This window comes from Phragmites australis, chromosome 22 (genome assembly GCF_958298935.1).
Source record: "Phragmites australis chromosome 22, lpPhrAust1.1, whole genome shotgun sequence".
Classification (NCBI taxonomy): Eukaryota; Viridiplantae; Streptophyta; class Magnoliopsida; order Poales; family Poaceae; genus Phragmites; species Phragmites australis.
The window spans coordinates 21725241-21745828 of record NC_084942.1 but is presented as its reverse complement, the minus strand read 5'-3'; the positions used below and the strand labels follow the sequence as shown (position 1 = coordinate 21745828).

Genomic DNA, 20588 nt, shown 5'->3' with positions numbered 1-20588 from the left:
TCTTTTCTCGTGCATACAAGTTGATGAAGAAAATATAGCACAACAGCAACCACAGGTCCACAACTACATGAAAGATCAGTGCCAAAACAAATTGATGATACAATCAACCGAGCAGGCAACAACTCATACTTGGGGATGGATACAACATAAGAGTATCGCAATGCTTATATCCAACATTTGGGAACATAGTTACTCTATTTCCCTTGGTTTGGCAGGAGAAATATAACTGGATTAACATTATAAACTATTGCATAGATCAACAGCAGTATCTAAGTATATAACCAAAGGAGCCCATCTGCAAGCAGGAAGTTTGCACAATAGACACTAAGTTCTAACTTTTCACAGGAATTCTGAGCTATTTTCAGAATTCCAACACGGCCTGTATGATGGCATTGCTCATATAGGAGCAGCACATGTAGTTCTGAAATGTCCCGTTTGGTTGCAGCGGCTGCAGTGAACAACTCGCTTGATTCGTCCACGGTCCTCTGCGCGGACCCTCTTCTTCCTTGGCTTCCCTGGGGGCCTCAGTGACTTCGGCGGGTTGATGATTACCTCCACCTTGCTCTCTTCAGCCTGGCCTTGACCTGACGTTTCGTTCCAGAGGGTTCTGTCAGGGATAGGGTGTATGGTCTGCGAGTATGTCTTGCGGTATGTCGCCACGGTGAAGCAGCTCTCCGTGTAACGGTGGACGTTCTGCCTGCAGGAGAGGAGCGCCGCCACGCCATGAGCGCATGGCGCGCCATAGAGCTGCCAACCGCGGCACAGACAGCACCTGTTGCGGATGTCCACAATGTTCGTTCCCTCATGAGGCGAGATCACCTCAAACTCTGCTTCGTTGGCCCGGGCCACTTGGTAGCCCCGTGCACGCTCGATGGCCTCTTGCACACGGCGCTCAGCTGTGGGCACCAGGATAGTTGTCCACTGCGTGCTTGCTTCACGCCGTTCGTTGAACCATGTCATTAGCTGGCGCCGGATGCACTCCATCATCTGAATTATAGGAAGCCCAGAAGCGTCCAGTATCCAAGAATTTTGTGACTCCGTGATGTTTGCTGTTAGGTGACCATACCTAGTCCCCTCAAAGTAAGCAGTGGCCCAAAGACGAGGAGGTAGGTGCCTTATCCAAACAACAGCTTCTGGTGATGTGTCCTCTATCTCCAGCAGCTTGGTTTCAAACTCTATCACAGTCAGCGCATGGGCAGCTTCCCAGAGAAGGTTGACAAGCACCGAATTGTTGAACTCTTTCTTGAAGGTTTCACTAACATGGCGCATACAGTACCCGTGGAATGCAGTTGGGAAGTTAAACTCGACTCCATCAACAATACCCTTCCGTCTATCTGACAAGATGGTGAGCCTTGGCATGTTTTCAGTGTTCTTCTCCAGCAATTCATGCAACTCGGACAAAAACCATACCCAGTTCTCATCAGTTTCCTCATCAACAACGCCAAATGCCAGAGGAAAGAGAGCACCATCGCCATCAAAACCAGTGGCAAGAAACAAGGTACCAAGATACTTGTTTTTCAGAAGGGTTCTATCAAGCCCAATGAGTGGACGGCATGCATTCACAAAACCACATATTGATGCATTAAATGATATGAAGAGTCGCCGAAAGCAGTTGTCATCTGGGTTCCCATAGACGCGAGCGATGCTTCCTGGGTTTGTTCTTTCCACTTGCCTACAGTACTCAGGCAGGAGACGATATCCTTCTTCAAAAGACCCTCGAACTGCTGCCATGATCCGCTCCTTCCCTCTCCAAGCTTGCTTGTAGGATAGTGTGATCCCATGTGCCTTGTGGATTTCTTCCAAAATTTCCTTGGGCTTGCATTGTGGGTTATCACGTAGTCTCTCTTCGACAGTGTTTGCAACCCACTGAACAGATGCCTGCTGATGGCCAAGATGGTTGATCCCCACACAACTGTGGTTGTCATGTATAGTTCTGATGGAGAAAGTGGGTACAGCAGGGAGCTTTGCAGCATGTATGCGCCACGGGCAGCCCTCAGCAGCACACTTAGCAGTGAACCTTGTCTTGTCAGACTTCACCGTCTGTATCTCAAAGTGGCAGGCGATGGCAGTGTGGCGGATGGCCCTGCGGCAGCTCATGACATCTGGAAACTCCTGCCCCACCGTGAGCTGAAACTCAGGGCTCACAACCATCGTCCGCGACTGGACAACAGGAGCGACTGCAAGAGGCGCCTGCGAGAGGTCATGTGCTGGCTGCAGCGCGAGCTCGTGGGCCTGCTCAAGCGAGAGCTGATCAAGGTTCTGATCAACACCCAGGTGGTGCGTCTCGGCGAGTGTCAACTCGTGGCTCTCCGACAGGTCAAGGTCATGGTGGTGGCCCTGCCCGTCCAGCACGCTGGAATCCCCCTCATGGCCCTGCCTCAGAGCAAGCTCACCGGCGTGGCCGTGGTGGCGGTCGTGCCCGAGGACCAGCTGGTGGCTGTCGTCGTGGTGGTGCCCGAGGCCGAGGTCATGGTCATGGTCGTGCTCGTGCGACTGGCCCAGGACGAGGTCGTGGTCGTGCGGGTGGCCGAGGCCGAGGTCGTGCTCGTGCGGGTGACCGAGGCCGAGGTCGTGGCTGTGCCCGAGGCCCAGACCATGGTCCTGCCCGAAGTCGTGGTGGTTCTGCCCCAGCGCCAGCTCCGGGTTCTGCCCGTGCCCGAGGACCAGCTCGTGGTTGGCCATCGCCGATCACCGCATCAAGAAACACAGAGCTCCTAGTGCTCCCTGACAAAGCATCAACCAAATCAAATCGAACCGAATCAGCGATGAGACACATAAGCAAACAGTGAATCCCGCAGACAAGATCCAAGAACAAGCTCAAATCGCAAAACACACACACACACACACACACACAAGGCAAGTAGCGCAAAAGCCACCGGAAATCGCAGCGGCGATTCCTTCCCAGTCCCGGCAGCCCGAGCGGCGGCGCAATCCGGCCTCTTGGAACCCCGCCAAGATCCAATTTTTTCGCGCGCCAACCCACCGGAAACCTAATCCAACCTTCACGCAGCCATCGGCCCCGAGAAAAAACCGCCAAGAAACGCCGGGACGAGCCGGCCAGGCCGAGATCCAAGAAGCGAATCCAACCGCACGGCGCGGCGCGGCTCCTGCCCCGCTCCGGCGCGGCGAGGGAGCTGCGCGCGAAAGGGAAGGGCGGGTAGACTGACGCGGGGCTGATTTGAAGGCCGCGCAGGGGTAGAGTCGGGGGGCAAAGAGAGGAAGGCCTGGGAATTGGGGGAGGCGAGGGGCAATGGGGGAAGAGGGGGCGGCGAGGGAGGAGGAGATGAGACGGGAGGGGGAGGGGTATTTTGGTCAAAGGCGAGGCTCCTGGCTGGGGATTATTGGGTGATTTCCCAATTTGCCATTGGAGGAGTTGGGCCGTTTTGGAACCCAATTTGTGTTGGGTAAATCCGTATCATCATCAAACAACAAAGGTCCCGTTGGCAGCATCTTCAATTGTGTCGACAAGAACATTAAGGGGAGATGCCTAGGTGCTTTTATAACAGTCAATTAATTTTTTTTGTCATTGTCAAGAGTGAATTCGCTTATTTATCACTCTGACACATAGTCATTAACTCAGATGAGCTCATATTTCATTAACCTATGTGGCATCATAATCATATGGTCAATTTTTAGTGACAAATCATCAATTTATTTGTTCTTATATGATATTTCTTTAAGATATTCATGAGAGGTCAGAATCTTTTGACGATGTGCAGTTTGCATACCGAAGTAAGGAATATAATAGGGAGGCTTATTATCTCGCTAAGTATGTTTGTACTCTTGAGATTGGCCAGTATGTGTAGCTTGGCTCCCCTCCTGTATTCTTAGATGTAAATGTTCCAAATGATAAATATAATCTCTATCTTCCTCTTAAAAAGCACTTTGCAACCTAGCTCCATCTTAAATATTGAGTTTTCATGCTAATATAAAGTGATTTAAGTATATATCTTTAGTCAAAAAAAAGATAGTTTATCTGAGCACCTCCAATGTATCATCAACTCTAGCTCTACAGATTCTTTACTAGAGATACCTGATTTCAAGAACTTTTCGAGCCCGAGTTCTGCCATCTTAAATGCCAAGCTTTGGTTGATTTAAAAAAAAATCAATAAACACTGGTTAATTCCATTGATCTTAAAAAAGGGGCTGGAACATGGAAATGCCAGGGGTTCATGAAGGGTTTCTGGACTATCTAGGCTCATTAGAATTTGTTTGGCTCTTCTCTAATTTTCGTGAGAATATTGTTGTTATGTTGAGTCTAACGCTGCCACTTAGAAGGTTTCTGTTCAACGATTATGAATCTTTCAATTTGAGAAACTAAATTTTCAAGTTTCTAAAATTAATTCAAATGAACCATTTACAAGGGTTCTGCTCAATTAATTCAAATCTTTTAAGCAAATATCTAATCTAACTAAAAAAATCAAAGAAGCTCGACTAAAAAGACACATTTTTACAGCTTTTTTCTGGTGATTACAAATAGCATTGCCGCAGCTGACATGTGTCATTAAAATAGTGGAGATGATAAGTTTGCGGCTAATGCCCACGAAAATATCACAAACACTTGTTAATTTCATTGATCTAAAAAAGGGGCTGGAACATGGAAATGCCAGGGGTTCATGAAGGGTTTATGGACTATCTAGGCTCATTAGAATTTGTTTGGCTCTTCTCTAATTTTCGTGAGAATATTGTTGTTCTGTTGAGTCTAACTCTGCCACTTAGAAGGTTTCTGTTCAACGATTATGAATCTTTCAATTTGAGAAACTAAATTTTCAAGTTTCTCAAATTAATTCAAATGAACCATTTAGAAGGGTTCTGCTCAATTAATTCAAATCTTTTAAGCAAATATCTTATCTAACTAAAAAAACCAAAGAAGCTCGACTAAAAAGACACATTTTTACAGCTTTTTTCTCGTGATTACAAATAGCATTGCCGCAGCTGACATGTGTCATTAAAATAGTGGAGATGATAAGTTTGCGGCTAATGCCCACAAAAATATTTTTTCTTATTTTAAAATGGTTCCCAAAATAAATTGAGACTTTCATATCTTAGGGCTACAAATACAAATTTCAACTAGTGAAAAAAAGACTTGAAGCAGTTATACTTTGTGGATTAAATTGATTCGCAAAATATGCACCTTGATTACATTATTATCACTTTTGAATTTCCTTGAAAATTATGTGTATTTGTACAATAAATATGTTTTTCAATTTGTTTCTCATAAGAAAATATTTTTTTTCAAAATAAATCTACACATGATTTTAAGGTTTTCAAATTAAATATTTTAAAAGCTATTTTTAGTTAAAGTTTTAAAAGTTCGATCAAATTTTTAAAATAATATATATTTATAACCAAAGGGAGTATGTATATTTGTACAATAAATATGCTTTTCAATTTGTTTCTCATAAGAAAAGTTTTTTCAATTGTTTCTGCCTGCATGAATCTCCCCACCTCCGACTCCCTCTTCTTCCTCCTCCGGCCAGCGCCACCTGCCGCCGCCGCCCTCGCCGCCTCCACTCCCCGACGCGCTCCCACCCGCCACAGCTCCAGGCCCCCGTGCTACACCGCCTCGCGGCCGACAGCGCCCGCCGCCGCCCCGCACTACCCAGCCTGACTGGGCTCGTCGCCGACCACCTTCTCGCTCCGCCGCACGCTCCATTCCGACCGGGATCCAGCGATCTCTACCACCTTTTTGGTGCCTTCTCCTCTTCCTTAGAGACCTCTCCTGCTGCTTCTCATACTGGTTGGAGTGGAGATCCCCGTCCGGGCCGATTATGCAGGTAATCCCTAACTTGCTCCAGTCGATGCCGATTCCGCCCAATTTGCACCCTCCCCGTCTTTCTTTCAAGCAAACGCGTTAAAAATGTTCTCTGGGGAAAAATTGCAGAATCCGCAGCACTAACTGTCTAGTGTTGTCCCGATTTAAAAAAATTTGTCCAGTGTTGTCCGGCGACCTCAAGTGGACACGCCATGGTTCTCCCTCAACGAACCGCAGAATTGCTGGAGGCGGATGGCGCCCAGAGCTTTGTGCATAAGCTTCAGCTCAGCATCTCCAAGGGCCTTCCTCATGCGGTGCCAGTGCCGGGTTTGAGGACAGAAGAGCATGAGCTGGTAGGAATTCCATTGGTTCATGTGTTCTTTGTACGGTTTGGTGCTATAGCCCTTCGATTTGATGCTCATGTGCTGTAATGCGGTTGCACATTTGCAGGTTAAAGCTGTTTTCCAGGTGCTCCAGGGTTTCGAGACGTCCTTGCTCTATTGGCACAGTGATGTACCTGGGTACCGTGAGAAAGCGGGGATATATGTGGCACACCTGTCGTTGACTGGCCTCAGGTCCGTGTTGAGTCCATTTCTGTTCGTGGCGACATGCTTGAAGCAAGTGGAGCTCTTTGTTGGGAAGGTTAGGACGCGAGGTCACGGCATTCCGACATTGGATGCTTTTGCTAGCTCGGTTGATTCTTGGCTTACGGTGAGGTCGCAATTCAGGGTGTGCATAGATTTCTTGAGGTTGAATTTCGTGTCATCTAAATAGATGATGCTTATCCAGTCCAAAATTCCAATGACTGTTGTCATGTTAACACCAGAGGCTCCGTGAAGCAGCTCTAGAGGAGGAAGAACAGCTATTTATTTCAGTCAACAAGACGACAACTCTACTGGGATTAACTGATTCTGTGTCAAGGTCATACTTCTTTATGATATCTTACTGCTTTTCTTCCTCTAATTTCATTTGTACGTTTCTACAGGTTTCCATATATTTTTAATTAATTCCTTATTTGCCACTGGAAATATATTTTAGGTAAGAAACTCTGTTTAAACTGTTCGGGTAAACTAATAACTAGGTTAATTTTTGGTGATGAAGTATGTAATTGATTGTAGAGAGAACAACAATTACGAATAATGTGTGGTGGCAAATAAGATATTACAAATGACAATTTGTATCAATAATCTAGCACTTGAAAATTTTAGTTTGCAGCCATCAGTCACTGATTAAATAAAACCTCTTGCAGTTTATGTTCTGGGGCAGAACATTTGTCTCAAGTTGTGCATGGGGCTGTGCCAGATGGCTTTTGGAATTCTGGTGCACAAATGGCATCTAGTGAAGTTGCAGTTCATATTCTCAACCATCTTTTTAAGAAGTTAAATGAAGTCTGTCTTGTGGAAGATGGCGAGGTTGCAACAAGAGCCGATTGTCCAAATACTTTAGTGTTTTGTTTATGCTCACTAACTTGACATTTTTAATCCCTATAAACTCCAGGGTGAACCATATCATATGCTGCTAGTGATATTTGCTGGAAGCTTGTTACCTTATCTTCAGTGTCTTGATTCCTGGCTTTACGATGGCATCCTTGATGACCCTTATGAGGAGGTATTGAAGGAACACTTATTTTTTCTTTTTATTGAGATATTGTCCACAGGCATTCATGCTACTGTATCAAACACTACAAAAGTAGCATGTCTTGTTTTCTTAACCTGAGCTAACTGTAAATTAAATCATGAGAATTTTGTGGTTATGCTATGAGCCTTGAAGATTTCTTAAAAGGCATACATCATTATTTGATTTTTTTTTTTCTTTGGGGAGCTGGCAGAGATCGTGACTCTGTTCCATGTGTATCCTGAAAGTCAATCATTTCCCAGTGCTTTTTTCTTACAGTTAATACCTGTATAAGATGCTATATGCATACCCAGTTCTCCGTAATATGAGGTTATTACTCTTTGATGTCTGAACTGTATCTTTTTGTTGGCTTAATTCTAATTCTCATGGGTATTATAGACCCTTTAATTTAGATCATGTAGTTTTACTTTTCCTTGGTTTTTCGAGCTTAACAGAACCCGGTAGGGACTTGATTATGAATTGCATTTACTTTCTTTGACGCGTAGCTTGAATTTTAAAGGTTTGGCTTTTGTGATTTGGCTATTTCTCTTCTCCAGATGTTCTTTTATGCGAATAGCGCAGTTACAATTGATCAACCAGCATTCTGGGAAATGAGCCATATGCTCAGAGTAAGAGGTTCACGACCTGACAGTTCATCAACTTCACCTGATAGTGAATCTATCAGGAAAAGGGAACTAAGCAACAAGGAATCAACTACTGCAGGAGCTTGCTTGAAAACGAGCAATCAAGGTTGTGTGGATATATTATGCCCGGTGTTCTTGAAGGACATTGCAAGGGCCATTGTATCTGCTGGAAAATCTTTTCAGCTAATTCAGCATGTTCAAGATGTGCATCGAATTCAAACTCATAAAGGTACACATGTGTTCAATGTTGATCAGAATACCAATTGCAATAGTCAACATAAACTCTGGCCAGACACCTCAAGTTTAAGAATCCAAGATGGGCATCCAAGAAGCGAAGATGATCTTGAAGAATCCACACGTCAGTTTGGAAATGATTCTCGTGAAATGGGACTCTTAACATTGTCTGAGATTTTCCTGATATGCCTTTCTGGTCTGTTAGAAAATGGTGACCATGTTTATCAATACTTAAGAAGATTCCATGCTGATAGTGTTCCACCTAACAAAGCTTTCGTGGAAAGTAAGAGTAACGTGCAAGAAACAGAGGAGACATATGCAGAAAACAACTCTGAAAAGACTTGGGTAAAGCTCCTAAGAGATGCTACCTCAGGAAGGAAATATGCTGTTATGGAGAAAACCTTATCCAGAAATACTGTTACAAAGGAGCCAGTATTTGTCCTTGGTGACCCAAAAGATGCATCTTCCAATGGAGTGGAAAGGCATTTCACTCTATCTTGCTATGAAAATCCAGCCATCACTACTTGCAGAGAGGTGTTACAGAGGAATCCAAACTCTTGGAGTGAATTGAATATCTCTGAAAGTTTTCATCTCCCCCCAATGAATGACGAGCACATGCGGAGAGCTATATTTGTTGATGGACATCTTGCAGGAACTAGCACTGGTGGTGATACACAGTCCACAACCTCTTTCCCCAGACTAGATGGAACTGACTATAAGTTTGGTTTCCAGTTCGATGATTTGGAATATGCCCGTCAGGAGGATGACAGAAGGATCTTGGAGGACCTCTATGCATTTCCAACTCTTCTTCCTTGTGCAAATGTAAGACTCACTTCTGAAGTAGAGTTTGTTATTTATGTTTTCTAATTAGCTCTGATCCTATTTCCCTTCAGGAAAATGTCCCGCTGTCGGAGATCTTACCTATGCAAAAAGATAGTACCCTTTCGTCAAGAGTTCTGAAGTTTATTCGGGATATGAGTTTGAAAGATCCTCTTCAACCAGTGGGTGTCATCCAAGAATGCCTTTCTAGATGCATAAAGAGACAGGTATGCTCAAATGTTATATTTGTGTTATTTTCTTGTTAATTCGCATGTGTAAAGGGTTTGTGCATCTTTCCCCTTTTTAGGTGGACCATATTGGCAAGCAAATCTTGTCCAAGCTAATGGGTGAATGGAGATTAATGGACGAACTCTTTGTTTTACGTGCTATATATCTGCTAGGATCAGGTATGTCATCATCCAGTGGTTTCTTACTTTCTTTGTTTACTGGTGTTTCCCTCAAACTGTTGGATGTGAGTATAGAAATAAATATGATTCTAATAATCCACTTGAGCCTTCAGGTGACATGCTGCAGCACTTTCTGATAACAATTTTCGATAAGCTTGATAGAGGGAAATCCTGGGATGATGATTTCGAGTTGAATAACTTGTTGCAGGTGATTTACTTTCTAATTTACTGTCTCATTGATATTTATACTCCATCACTCCATCAGTATTCATCTCACTTATTTTAATGCTTTCTTGCAGGAATCCATAAGAAATTCAGCTGACAAAATGCTCCTAACTGCGCCTGATTCTTTGGTTGTTTCGTTAGCAAAACATGACACACACAATGGTGAGGAAAGTGCATCAACATCCAAAAAAGGTCGTGCACTAGGTTTTGGCATTGATGCACTTGACATGCTTAATTTTACATATAAGGTATGCACCAAACAGTGACAAGGTTTATCTGCACTCTTGCTGTGGTTTTATGTATTATGGTGATGGCAGGTGTCTTGGCCTCTTGATCTAATTGTTAATACGGAGGCACTGAAGAAGTATAATCAGGTAATGTCTTACTTTCTACTGTAAGTATTGAAAAGGTTACCACTTAACATATATATATTTTTATATATAATGGCTTTGGCTATTATGCTGAACCAGGTTATGGGATTCTTACTGAAGGTCAAGCGGGCAAAATTTGTTTTGGATGAAACCCGGAAGTGGATGTGGAAGGTACTGATCCATATGATTTTTTTGGTTATCATCTCACAGTATCCTTTGTTGCGAGTTCTCTTTTGATAAAGTTTGAATTATTATATTGTTGACAGTTCACACTTAATGTGCTCTAGCTTATCAGCATGACAACTTAACTCCCATAAATCAATCCTTTTCTGTTCACAGGGCAGAGGAAGAACAGCACATAATTTTAAACAACAGTTAATAGTAGAGCAGAAGCTCCTCCATTTTGTCGATGCATTTCATCAATACGTCATGGACCGAGTGAGTTGAAATATATTTGGTTCCTTCCGTTCAACCACTGTCCGTATTGTACTCATGGCAATCTTTGAGTAGGTATATCATAGTGCATGGACGGAGCTTTGTGACGGCATGGCATCTGCTACCACACTGGATGAAGTCATGGAAGTTCATGAGGCATATCTCTCTTCTATTCAGCGACAATGCTTTGTGGCCTCTGATAAGTTGGTGAGCATCCTTGTCATCCTTACATGAATCAAGACATCATTCCGAAATTTGAATCTAATAAAAATGCTTGTTGACTGTTTTTCAGTGGGCTCTCATTGCCAGTAGAGTTAAGACTATTCTTGGATTGGCGCTCGACTTTCACAATGTAGAACAAACTCTCAGTACTGGTGGGACTGCTCCAGCTGTAAGGACAAGATGCGAGATGGAAGTTGATCGGATTGAGAAGCAATTCGATGAGTGTGTTGTATTTCTCCTGAGGGTAGGTTTCTAATTATACTTGCTACTAGTAGAAAATGGATTGTCTTCTGCAGCAATTTTTCTGTAGACTCACTACAAGTCAACAAGTATGATTTTTATCTCTGCAGATCCTATCTTTCAAGCTCAACGTTGGCCATTTTCCCCATCTCGCGGACCTGGTTACAAGAATCAATTACAATCACTATTTCATGTCTGATAATGGGAGCTTCTCTGCTATTCCTGGGTCTCGGCCACTGTAGCAGTTTAGCAACGTCAGCAGAGTTGTTGGTGTTGCTCTCCATTTACGAAGAATGTATATGCCAGAGTTGTATTTTGTTTTCCTTTTTTTTTTGCGTTGTGACATACAAAGCTTAGGCAGCACCAGTTGTAACCTAACGTGTTTTACACAAGATTTGGATATCTTCGTGCAAATGCTTTCTTCCAAGTTGGAATTAATGTGAGTAGGGCTTATCACAAAGCTTACTCCACAGCTGTCTTCAATTTAAAACAAGAAAAATTTGTGACCATACTCACCTTTTCTTTTACAGCTTTTCCGTTGTTCATCAACCGTATGTCCAGATCTTCAGATTAGGCGGTAGAATAAATTTGCATGCGGGATTTTATGGTTTATGTGCATGATCTGGTTCACCTCGTCAAAGAAAGAAGTTACCAGGTACTCCCTGTCATAGCAGCATCAGCTGAAGCACTGGTAACATTGCTTGCATCATCACCATTTCACAATGTGATTGACCAGGCTAACCAGTCCATTTAACCGATCTTAGATTTATTACCATTGGGCAAAATTGAACTATAGACAGTAAAAAAAGATATAACTATTGAATAAGGAAGCAGAGGAGCCATTCTTTATATCATTGCTATGGGGAACTATTACACTTACACTCAGCTCAGTTGCAAACAGCATGGTGTACCACACATTATTACCAATGCAATCATTAAAACTCTCAATGCCCATTGGCAGGGCGATAGGATGGGTATCTGCTTGCTCCATTCGCCGAACTCGGATAATCCCGCGACTGATAGGAGTAACCACTTGTGTCTGACCCAAAATTAGGCATGGAGAGTTCGGTGCGGCTGTATGGCCACTGGTTCATCATCATATCATCGAACTGCCCACTATTGGAGTATGAAGGGAGATCAAAGTGGGAATAACTCCGGTCCCTTTGCCCCCGTGGAGCACTGCCCAATGGGCTATAAAACATTGGAGGTTCCTCATCGAAGTATTGCTCAGACTGATCATACAGGTATGGATCACCAAACAAACCATAATTGGGTGTGCTGGCATCATTGGGCATAGAGTATTGCCGAACAAATCCCTGCTGGTGTTGTTGTAGTGCCTTTCTCCTGTCGCTCTGCTCCTCATCCAGCAAATCGTTGATGATGTCTAGGTGTGGAAACTCATCGCCGACCAGGCCTTGTGGTTGATAAGGAGTAAATCTGGTGGAAATTTCTGACAACAGTTGCTTGCTTCGTGATCTTCTTTGCAAATTGAGCTTCTCAATCTCACTTCCAATGTTCAAACTCGATGGCACACAATCAATACCGCTGCTGCTGCTGTTGCTTGCTTGCTGTGAGCTCTCTTCTCTGCACTGATACTGGTTCAGTGACTCAGGCTTAACAGTTCCGAATGTAAACCCAGGTCTCAATGATGTTTCCTCTTTCTTAGGCAAGTTCTCTGATGGCAGAATGGAAGGTTGCGATGTAAACACCGATTGCGAATGTGCAACTCCTTGCTCTGATGAACCTGGCTGATGTGAGAAACCACTCCCACTAACAGAACTTTTCTCCATCATGGCATTGCGATATGTCCGTGACCGAGGAATGTAGCTAGGAGCATTGACAGAGGGCTCATTTCCCAACGGTCCAAGTGCACTCATCGAGCGAGAAAGAAGTGGTACATTCCGAACTGTTGAAGTAACAGGTGCACTTTGCTTTGCTGCAGGGACTTGTGGGGCACTCAAGGGCCTTGATACTGTGATGACCTGGGTTGTAGTTGCACTGCCAACAAGGGAAGTCTGTTTCTGAGCTTCAGATTTGGAGGGTAACACCTGCAGGGGTCTACTTGCAACTGGAACTGACTTCTCAATCCGGGAAGCAGGACTGGACAGAGGTCCTTTATTTGAAATTAACTGAGTTTTCAGGGTTGAAGTGACACCTGCTATTGCAGTGGCAGTCACAGCACCTGAAACTTCGCTCGCACGGTAATTCAAACTATTGGTGCATTCTAGCGAAACTTTTGGTTGCTGGGACAAGTTAGGTTGCTTCTTAACAGGGCTCACAGAAGAAAAGGAAGACTCTGCTATTCTTAACTTGGAGAGGCTCATGACATCAACATGCCGTTGCAAATGTTGCTTCTTCTGTAAGACAACTTTATCATCCTGAAATGAATTAATTTTGATGCTTATTCAACCAAGTGGCACACACAAAAAGATTGATGCCAAAAAGAACGCTGGAAGAGAAAACTGCTCAACTTAATCATCTTAAAATGAATTGTTTTATTGTGCATTTCTCAATGAAGACATGAACATCATAAAGTAAAAGGCCTATGGTCCTGTACTATATAAGACATCCAAGAGTCATGTACCTCGGATTCATGTCTAATGTCCTTTGAGTTGCCAGAAGCATTGCTGCCAGATCCCATAATACCATTATGTACTGAATTAGCTCCACCTTGTCCAAGTCCTGCCCGTGCATCAGTATCCTTATTCCGCCGGTTGTTTCCCCTGAAGCACAATACAACATCATAAATACCAACGGACAGTAAAATAGGGAGGAAATACTCATGAAAAATATACCTATTGGATGAGGATCTGACATTTGTCCAGGCACCTCCTGTATATGATCCATTCAAAATAACTGAAGGAACTGAGTCTGATGAGCAAGTAGATGAGCTATCATCCACAAAAGAGGTCCTCTTCCCTGCTTGGTCATTTTGCACCTCAACACTGTCAGGCACAGTAGCTTGAGTTTCTGAAGCATCTGTCTCCCAATTAACAGGACTGGATTCACGGTCTTCAATATCAACATGAAGCGCTTCTGAATGATCATCTCTGTTGTCAGATATATCAGATACTTCTTCAGGGTTGTCAGCATTTGAGGACATTTCTTCCGCTTGTCTAGAGAAATCGCCCAGGATTCTATCGTCTGATGGACTGCTGCACATGAGTATTTCCTTATCAGTCATGTCAGACTTGCCATTTTTCCCTTTATTACTTTTTCGACTGTTTTTCTTCTGTTTGGCCTGGAAAAACAGATATACACAACATTATTAGAAGTCCTCAACAAGTACAGATAGGATACAACAAAATAATGCCCACCTATTGTCATGTACAGTTAAAAAAAGAACTAAACACAGCAAGGAGGACCTGAGGGCAACACAATCTCCAATTTCACATACAAAATAAATGCAAAAACCCCAGAAAAGAAGGCAGAATAAGAGTATTATTAATAGGATGGGGATGACATGCTTGCACTTGAAAAAAGAAATTAACCTGTTTTTTCCTGGCACGCTTTTCTTTTTCAGCAGCACTACGCTTTGCCTTAAGCTCAATTTCCGCTAGCCCAGCAGCTTCCTCTTCACGAATGAGCTCCTCTTGGCGCCTCAAAGCCACCGCCTCTTGGTACGCCACCTCTATTCGGCTGTTTCAAGACTTTACAGTGAGATGAGGATGCAAGGCCATAATTGAGTGGGGTCTGAATTTACAGCTTTCATCAGAAGATTTGTGTTTTTCCAATCAAAAGAATTTTGAAACATATTTATCAAAACCTGAAAAGAGACTTTCCGCAAATGGGAAATAGCACTTATGCAGAATTGCATATGCACAGTACCATGTTAAAATAAGCAAGGGATAAGGCATACATATCAAGTGTAGCGTGTCAAGGTTTGGGAATCAACAATTTATGTTCCTGACTCTTGTTGTGCATTTGTGGAGCAAAATATTGGCACATTGAACTGGAAGAATTTTCGTACCTGAATATATGAGCCAAGGCAAAAAGCTCCAGTGTCTTCCAACCCAGCTCTGTAAGCCGTCTATCATCACGCTCAATAGAATCTTTGTTGAACTCCTCACCTGAGCTGCCATCCTATAACAAGAGTACTTGTTAGGGCTTCATACATTGCAGTAGAATAAAATTCATGAAGACCTAAATCGTAGAGGGAAACAAAGATGCCGCATACAGTATCTCTTCTTCCTTTTCCAGTTTGTAGCTCGCTAAGATATAAGTCATAGGACTCTTTAAGTTCTGACCCTATTTCAAAGCAGTATTGCATAGGAATGCTAACTTCATTTTGTGAAAGTAATTTTGCATTTAAAATGAATAAGATCTCAAAAACTGCAGGTCTTTGCACAGCACAAAAATGCATGGCAAGAAGAAAGATGCTTTCAATTTTAGTGTTAAACATGAAAGAGAGGATATATGCAATTAGTTATATCTACTGAACTGCCCATAATAAACAAGCTGTGCTAGCTAGTCAAAGAGAAACATGCATACCTTTGTGCGGTTCTGTGAACTTTTATCATCCTTTGCAGGCAATGGTTGATGTGGCAGTGTGTCCAATGCAGCTCTTTCAAGCAAAAGTATCACATCATCAGCCAAAACAAACATGTCCTGATCAATAAGCAGTATGGGAGTGCTTCGAGCATCTGTCTCTGTTAGTTTGGGTACCCCCTTTTTGTTCTTGCTCTGGTATTCAAGAGCTTTCAGTCCGCTATATAGTGAGTCAATTACCAAGGTTGATGTGACTTCTTTCTCTATGAAAAAGTGTTTCACAAGAACTTTCAATATAGTGTCAGTCTTTTCCCTTGTCATGTGCCGCCGCACACTTGGATCCATTCCTAACCAGAATGCACTGAAACTGCAACTTGCCAAAAGAAAATATGTCGATCCAGATTAAAACAACGCAAATTGAAAAAGTGCCTGGTAAAGAAAAATATTGTGCCATTCAGACGTTATCTAACCTGGACCACCTCAGCTTATCCTCAATTAACCTGCTAAGCTTGCTTCTTCTTTCATCAATAAAGCGACGGCAAATTTGTTCCACATTTGATAGATACACCCTAATTAGTTCCCTTCGGTACTGGCCGTCAAGGCAACGAAATGGACGGTCTATCTTCTCCCTCAAATATTAGAATGCAGAAGCAGACATGGTTATGCAAAGTAAACAGATAACCCCAACAAGAAAATATTTGATGCTAGCACTTAGCAACAGATGAAAAATTGAAGGTGTAAAACCCAGAAAATAGATACCTGATAACTTGAACTTGAGCTTTGATTGTAAGAACATCCTCAATAACAAAGCCATCATGTAATTTTGACAGCTCCATAAACTTTTTCCAACCCCAATCATGTTCTTTCTTCCAAAATCGGTGCAGTGTATCTGAAATACTACTTTCTTTAGACTCGAAATGCAGAAGCCAAGCAGAAGCTTGATATTTTAGCTCTAGGCACTAGCCAAACCAGATAGCAGTTCATCAAACTCACCAGAATACTTCGATTTCTTAGGGTCTCTATTAATTACAGCTATTGTAAATTGTGCAAAGTGACTCCATCCTGAAATAAAATCAAACCATATTGAAAATCATCATAGTTGAATCATGAAGTGTGTCAAATAGAGCATTCCATCTACCTGGGAGTAGTTTATCATGATTGGCAACACAAAGAAAGAGTGACAGGTGATTGCAAACGTCACATCCTTGTGGATAAATTAAGATGTACCTGAAAACCAACCGATTTCTCTAAACATGATGCGGAAGGAAAGTATGAGCTGACAAATCTAAAGCAAATTTGGCACTCATTAGTATTTGTTAGTAAGCAGCTGGAAGAAACAAACAACTCACTAAAATACTATCAGGCTCAATATATCACATTGCAAAAGACATAATAGACAGAAATGGCAACAAGATTAAATAAGTAAGTGCTCAAGTCTCAATTCTATGTGCACATAAATACAGGTGAGAAAGGTAAAAGATCAACATTTTTCTTATTCAGTATGTAAGAAGAAATTAAGGAACATTTTGTAAACAGGAAAATGACACTTAATACAGTACGCTCCAGACTCAAGAGAAAGGAAATTAGTTTTGAGTGAAGACAAAAGCATTTACATATGGATCATGTCAAGAGAACAGGATATCAAAACTGAGAAATACTTATGAGTACTTATGATTTTCATTTTTCGTAATACAATAGCCTTTCATGTCCATGGCAACACAAGCTAGAACCACTGTCTGTTGGCAAAAAAAAGATGGACATGGCCTTGCAGAACAGCCATTACCGCTTAATTGACCTGCTAACAGTATGTTTAACTCTTGAAGGATGCAAGGTCACTGTGATACCTGATGAACCCATTTTCAACAATCAGCCATTCACAAGGTCATATACTCATACGTGCTCAAGATTATATTTTGTCAGCATAATCTGCTCAATCACTATGGGATGGATGGTCACCCTTCAGAATACGCTGTTCAAATTAAACATGCAAATAGTGGATCTACTCTGTGCTGTCGCAACAGATTTCATTAAACAATTGGTTGTGTTGCCATCTTTTATACTTACAGCTAGCCAAGCAAATCACTAAAAACTAACAGCCTAATAACATCTTGCAGGCAAGAAGCCCAGATACAGCACAGTAGAAACATGTTTGTAGTGGAACAAACTATCAAAAAACGAGATGATGAGTCCAATTAACGCCCATATGAGGAACATACCACTTAAATCCGCCAACATCAAAGGAATTACTCCTTAGCTCTCTCTTATTGATTTGGGAGAAATTATCAATTCTCCATGTAAACTTCCCATAAAGTTCAGAAGGCCTTGGCCCTATACAAGAAAATGGAATTAACAGGTCAAGCATCAACTGATGCTAAAATCTTCATATGACTAAGGATTAAAATGCACATGTCACTATATAAGGAAACCAAATCAACTTGTTAGAAACATGCAATCTAGTAGGGTATTCAAATAGCTAAGGTGGTACTCATGCCCCTTTTGCATCTACATGGTATTTTTACAAATAGCATGTCCTTTTTTGTGAGGGATATAAATAACATGCCCAACCCAGTGATTTTCACACGCAAATAGCAGAGCTACAGAATTTATGATATAACTACAGCTATTCTAAAAGCGCTAGTTGCCGCCTAGGCGAGCTAGGTGGCCGCATTTTGAGCAGTGAACTAAAGTATCAAATGTCCTTCAACACATTAGAACTAGCTGTCGGTATGATAGATGAAATAGGTGATATTTTCAGTATTTCACCACTGCATTAAATAATGAAATTATACTTCTGGTGCCCTAAAAAAAGTTTTGACTTATGACATAGTTCAAAGCAACTTAATTACTTCAGCTAGATGTGCCTAGGCATAGATCCATAAACTCTAAGCTGTGCAACTGACCTAAATCTGGGGCAAACCTCATAATCAAACATATCAGAACAGTCTCCATATACACCCTAATTTCTTTGACCTTTGTTCATAACCGAGGACTCCAGTTATCCAGTACATACTATATTACTGTATCTCTAGCTCTGCTGTTCTTGCCCACACCACATCAATGAACGATACATTGGTACAAGGCTCCAGCAATAGTGCCTTCCGGCACGCTGGTGGTATGAAGTGTACTATCGTCTTCGTTAGAGTGGCCTTGCCATGGGGTGGCGTAGCCATGATCCATGGCAGGAGCAGCAGCCATTAACCTGGAGAAGTAATTGGTAACGCGGTAGATGTGGGCTAAGTATGGGCTGTATGGCATTATGAGCCTAAACTTTTCCTAAGTTATCAAAATGAAAAAATTAATATGGATTTAATCCTGGCTTGTCATTAACTTTATATTTCTATTTTGGAATAGGGTTTTGAGCCCCCGACTAAGCATAACTAGGCTGCCTTTTTATTATTTTTCTAAGGAACTATTCCTGATTTCTTTACCCCTCTCCACTTGAGACCGTAGGAACAAATGTAGCGTACATTATTTCTGGAAATGGGGCAGCTGGGATTCAAATCCATATCTTTGGCATGGCACCAACCTTTTTTTGCCAGGGGGGGGGGGGGGGGATAGGGTTGTGAGGGCAGGCATTGGAGCACTGCACTTCAATGTAACGTATATATTTCACAGTTGCCTGAACTTAGTCCCAATGTCCAGACTAGCTATCCCAAGACTAATAGAGTTAACCCAAACAACTGTAACGACCAACTAAGCTCTAGGAGGGCAATATAAATATCTAAGTCGTCATCCATCTTATTGCATGGATAGATGGCATCGAATTAGACCTACACAGAGTAAAGAGTACTGTAACAAAATTAGTTGACATTCTTAATGGAACAATTTAATTAAGAATGACGAGGTCTAGTTGGTCCAGCCAACATGGTAACATTACAAGAAGGTAGAATGGGAAAGATCATGCTAAAAGCATTTACAAAGCAGAAACAGGAAATTCAGACAAATGCAAGAAGAGCTACGCAACATACCACAATCATCCTCATCAGTGTCTGAGTAAGCTGGCGAAGTGGACGGTGTTCCATTCTCAACTTGCTCACTTGACCTCCACTCTGCTAAGGAGTCCCCAGAATGGCTCTGTTGATCACTTTGCAACTCCTCAGTTGATGAGGACCTACCATCCCCTGTACTGTCCTCAAGCCAAGTACCAGCCATTATTCTGCCCACAAAAAAACGCGGCTACAATACCACCTCGCCCTGTTCCTTCCTGCAGAAACGAGAGACTAAAATAATCAAATCCCAGGTTCAGTGGACACTGGAATTGCAAAAAATAAATCCCAAAAGTGAGTCTAAACATGTGAGTTCCCAAGACAAGTTTTGTGGAAAGTACAAACAATTGTTAACTAGTCTATCTGTAGAACTTATGCCGTGGTACACCTCGTGCCAGGCATTGCAGGGAACAACAGAAAATCAGAACGCTGCAATCACATGCATATTCCCCTACAACATTAAAGCAAAATACCATCCAGAACAGCGGGTTCCAATGACACGGCACCGAGAATTATTTCCAGATCCCAGAAACACCACTCCTAACCCACACAGCATCTAATTCCCAGCAGAACTAACGACAACCATCCAAAAATAACAATCTTAGTACCGCATGAACTATAAGCCTCAGCGGCATTAAATCATACCCATCAAAGCTGGATTATTTTCTCCTGCGAAATAAACTACAGCTACCTCTCGGGGCCAGCACGAACGAACGGATTGGCAGCAGCAGCCCAACCCAAACCAATCTAATCCAGGGGCGCAGGAACCATTCCCGCGCTGAACCCCAGCGCCCGGCACCCCCGAACAAGATCGCGGAGGGGCTAGGCCGCGCGCGCGGCAATGCTCACCTCGTCGGGAAATCCCCCGATTCAGCTCGGCCCCGGGGCACGGCCGCTCCGGATCTGACCTCCCGGGAGGCCCCGCGTCGTGCGTCCCCCCGCGACAGCGGCGGCGGGCCCTCCCTCCCCACCCCCTCCCCCCTCGCGACGTCGGCGGCCGCGGCGGTGGAGGCGGCGGCGGCGTGCGCGTGCACCCTAGTCGAGTCGGGGAAGAGGTGGGGGGGCGGGGGGGGGGGAGGTGTGGTGGAATGGAGTCGGGGGAGGCTGGCTGTTGAATAATCGGATCGGGTTTAGGTTTAGCTCCCTCT

At 43.0% G+C, this 20588-nt stretch overlaps 3 protein-coding genes across 6 annotated transcripts; 1 reads left to right on the top strand and 2 right to left on the bottom strand.

Moving 5' to 3' along the window:
* Positions 1 to 64: 64 nt before the first annotated feature.
* LOC133904660 (uncharacterized) lies at positions 65 to 3339 on the bottom strand. 2 transcript variants are annotated; one of them, XM_062346120.1, is made up of 2 exons: positions 2854 to 3339; positions 65 to 2724 (listed from the first exon to the last, which is right to left on the bottom strand). In XM_062346120.1, exon 2 carries the CDS (start codon positions 2680 to 2682, stop codon positions 397 to 399), a length of 2286 nt encoding a protein of 761 aa, XP_062202104.1. In that variant the 5' UTR covers positions 2683 to 2724; positions 2854 to 3339; the 3' UTR covers positions 65 to 396. The 2 variants fall into 2 exon arrangements, with proteins under 2 accessions (XP_062202104.1, XP_062202103.1); XM_062346119.1 differs by having other exon boundaries at positions 2877 to 3323.
* A 2077-nt stretch (positions 3340 to 5416) lies between these two features.
* LOC133904695 (uncharacterized) lies at positions 5417 to 11670 on the top strand. The gene is made up of 18 exons (XM_062346181.1): positions 5417 to 5777; positions 5938 to 6108; positions 6206 to 6466; positions 6582 to 6676; positions 7005 to 7167; positions 7253 to 7363; positions 7927 to 9069; positions 9141 to 9293; positions 9374 to 9473; positions 9587 to 9681; positions 9773 to 9946; positions 10016 to 10072; positions 10169 to 10240; positions 10409 to 10507; positions 10580 to 10711; positions 10797 to 10970; positions 11077 to 11405; positions 11497 to 11670. The coding sequence occupies exons 1-17, from the start codon at positions 5772 to 5774 to the stop codon at positions 11206 to 11208; spliced, it is 3138 nt and encodes a 1045-aa protein (XP_062202165.1). The 5' UTR covers positions 5417 to 5771; the 3' UTR covers positions 11209 to 11405; positions 11497 to 11670.
* Positions 11671 to 11784: 114 nt separating this feature from the next.
* On the bottom strand, positions 11785 to 20522 carry LOC133904694 (TNF receptor-associated factor homolog 1a-like). Of its 3 annotated transcripts, none has more exons than XM_062346180.1 (13): positions 20290 to 20522; positions 19423 to 19674; positions 17671 to 17782; positions 16593 to 16681; positions 16448 to 16516; positions 16214 to 16343; positions 15925 to 16083; positions 15458 to 15821; positions 14937 to 15049; positions 14458 to 14605; positions 13762 to 14207; positions 13551 to 13689; positions 11785 to 13344 (listed from the first exon to the last, which is right to left on the bottom strand). In XM_062346180.1, exons 2-13 carry the CDS (start codon positions 19604 to 19606, stop codon positions 11911 to 11913), a joined length of 3387 nt encoding a protein of 1128 aa, XP_062202164.1. In that variant the 5' UTR covers positions 19607 to 19674; positions 20290 to 20522; the 3' UTR covers positions 11785 to 11910. The 3 variants fall into 3 exon arrangements, with proteins under 3 accessions (XP_062202164.1, XP_062202162.1, XP_062202163.1); XM_062346178.1 differs by having other exon boundaries at positions 19423 to 19658; XM_062346179.1 differs by lacking the exon at positions 20290 to 20522 and adding an exon at positions 20086 to 20269 and having other exon boundaries at positions 19423 to 19658.
* Positions 20523 to 20588: the final 66 nt, after the last annotated feature.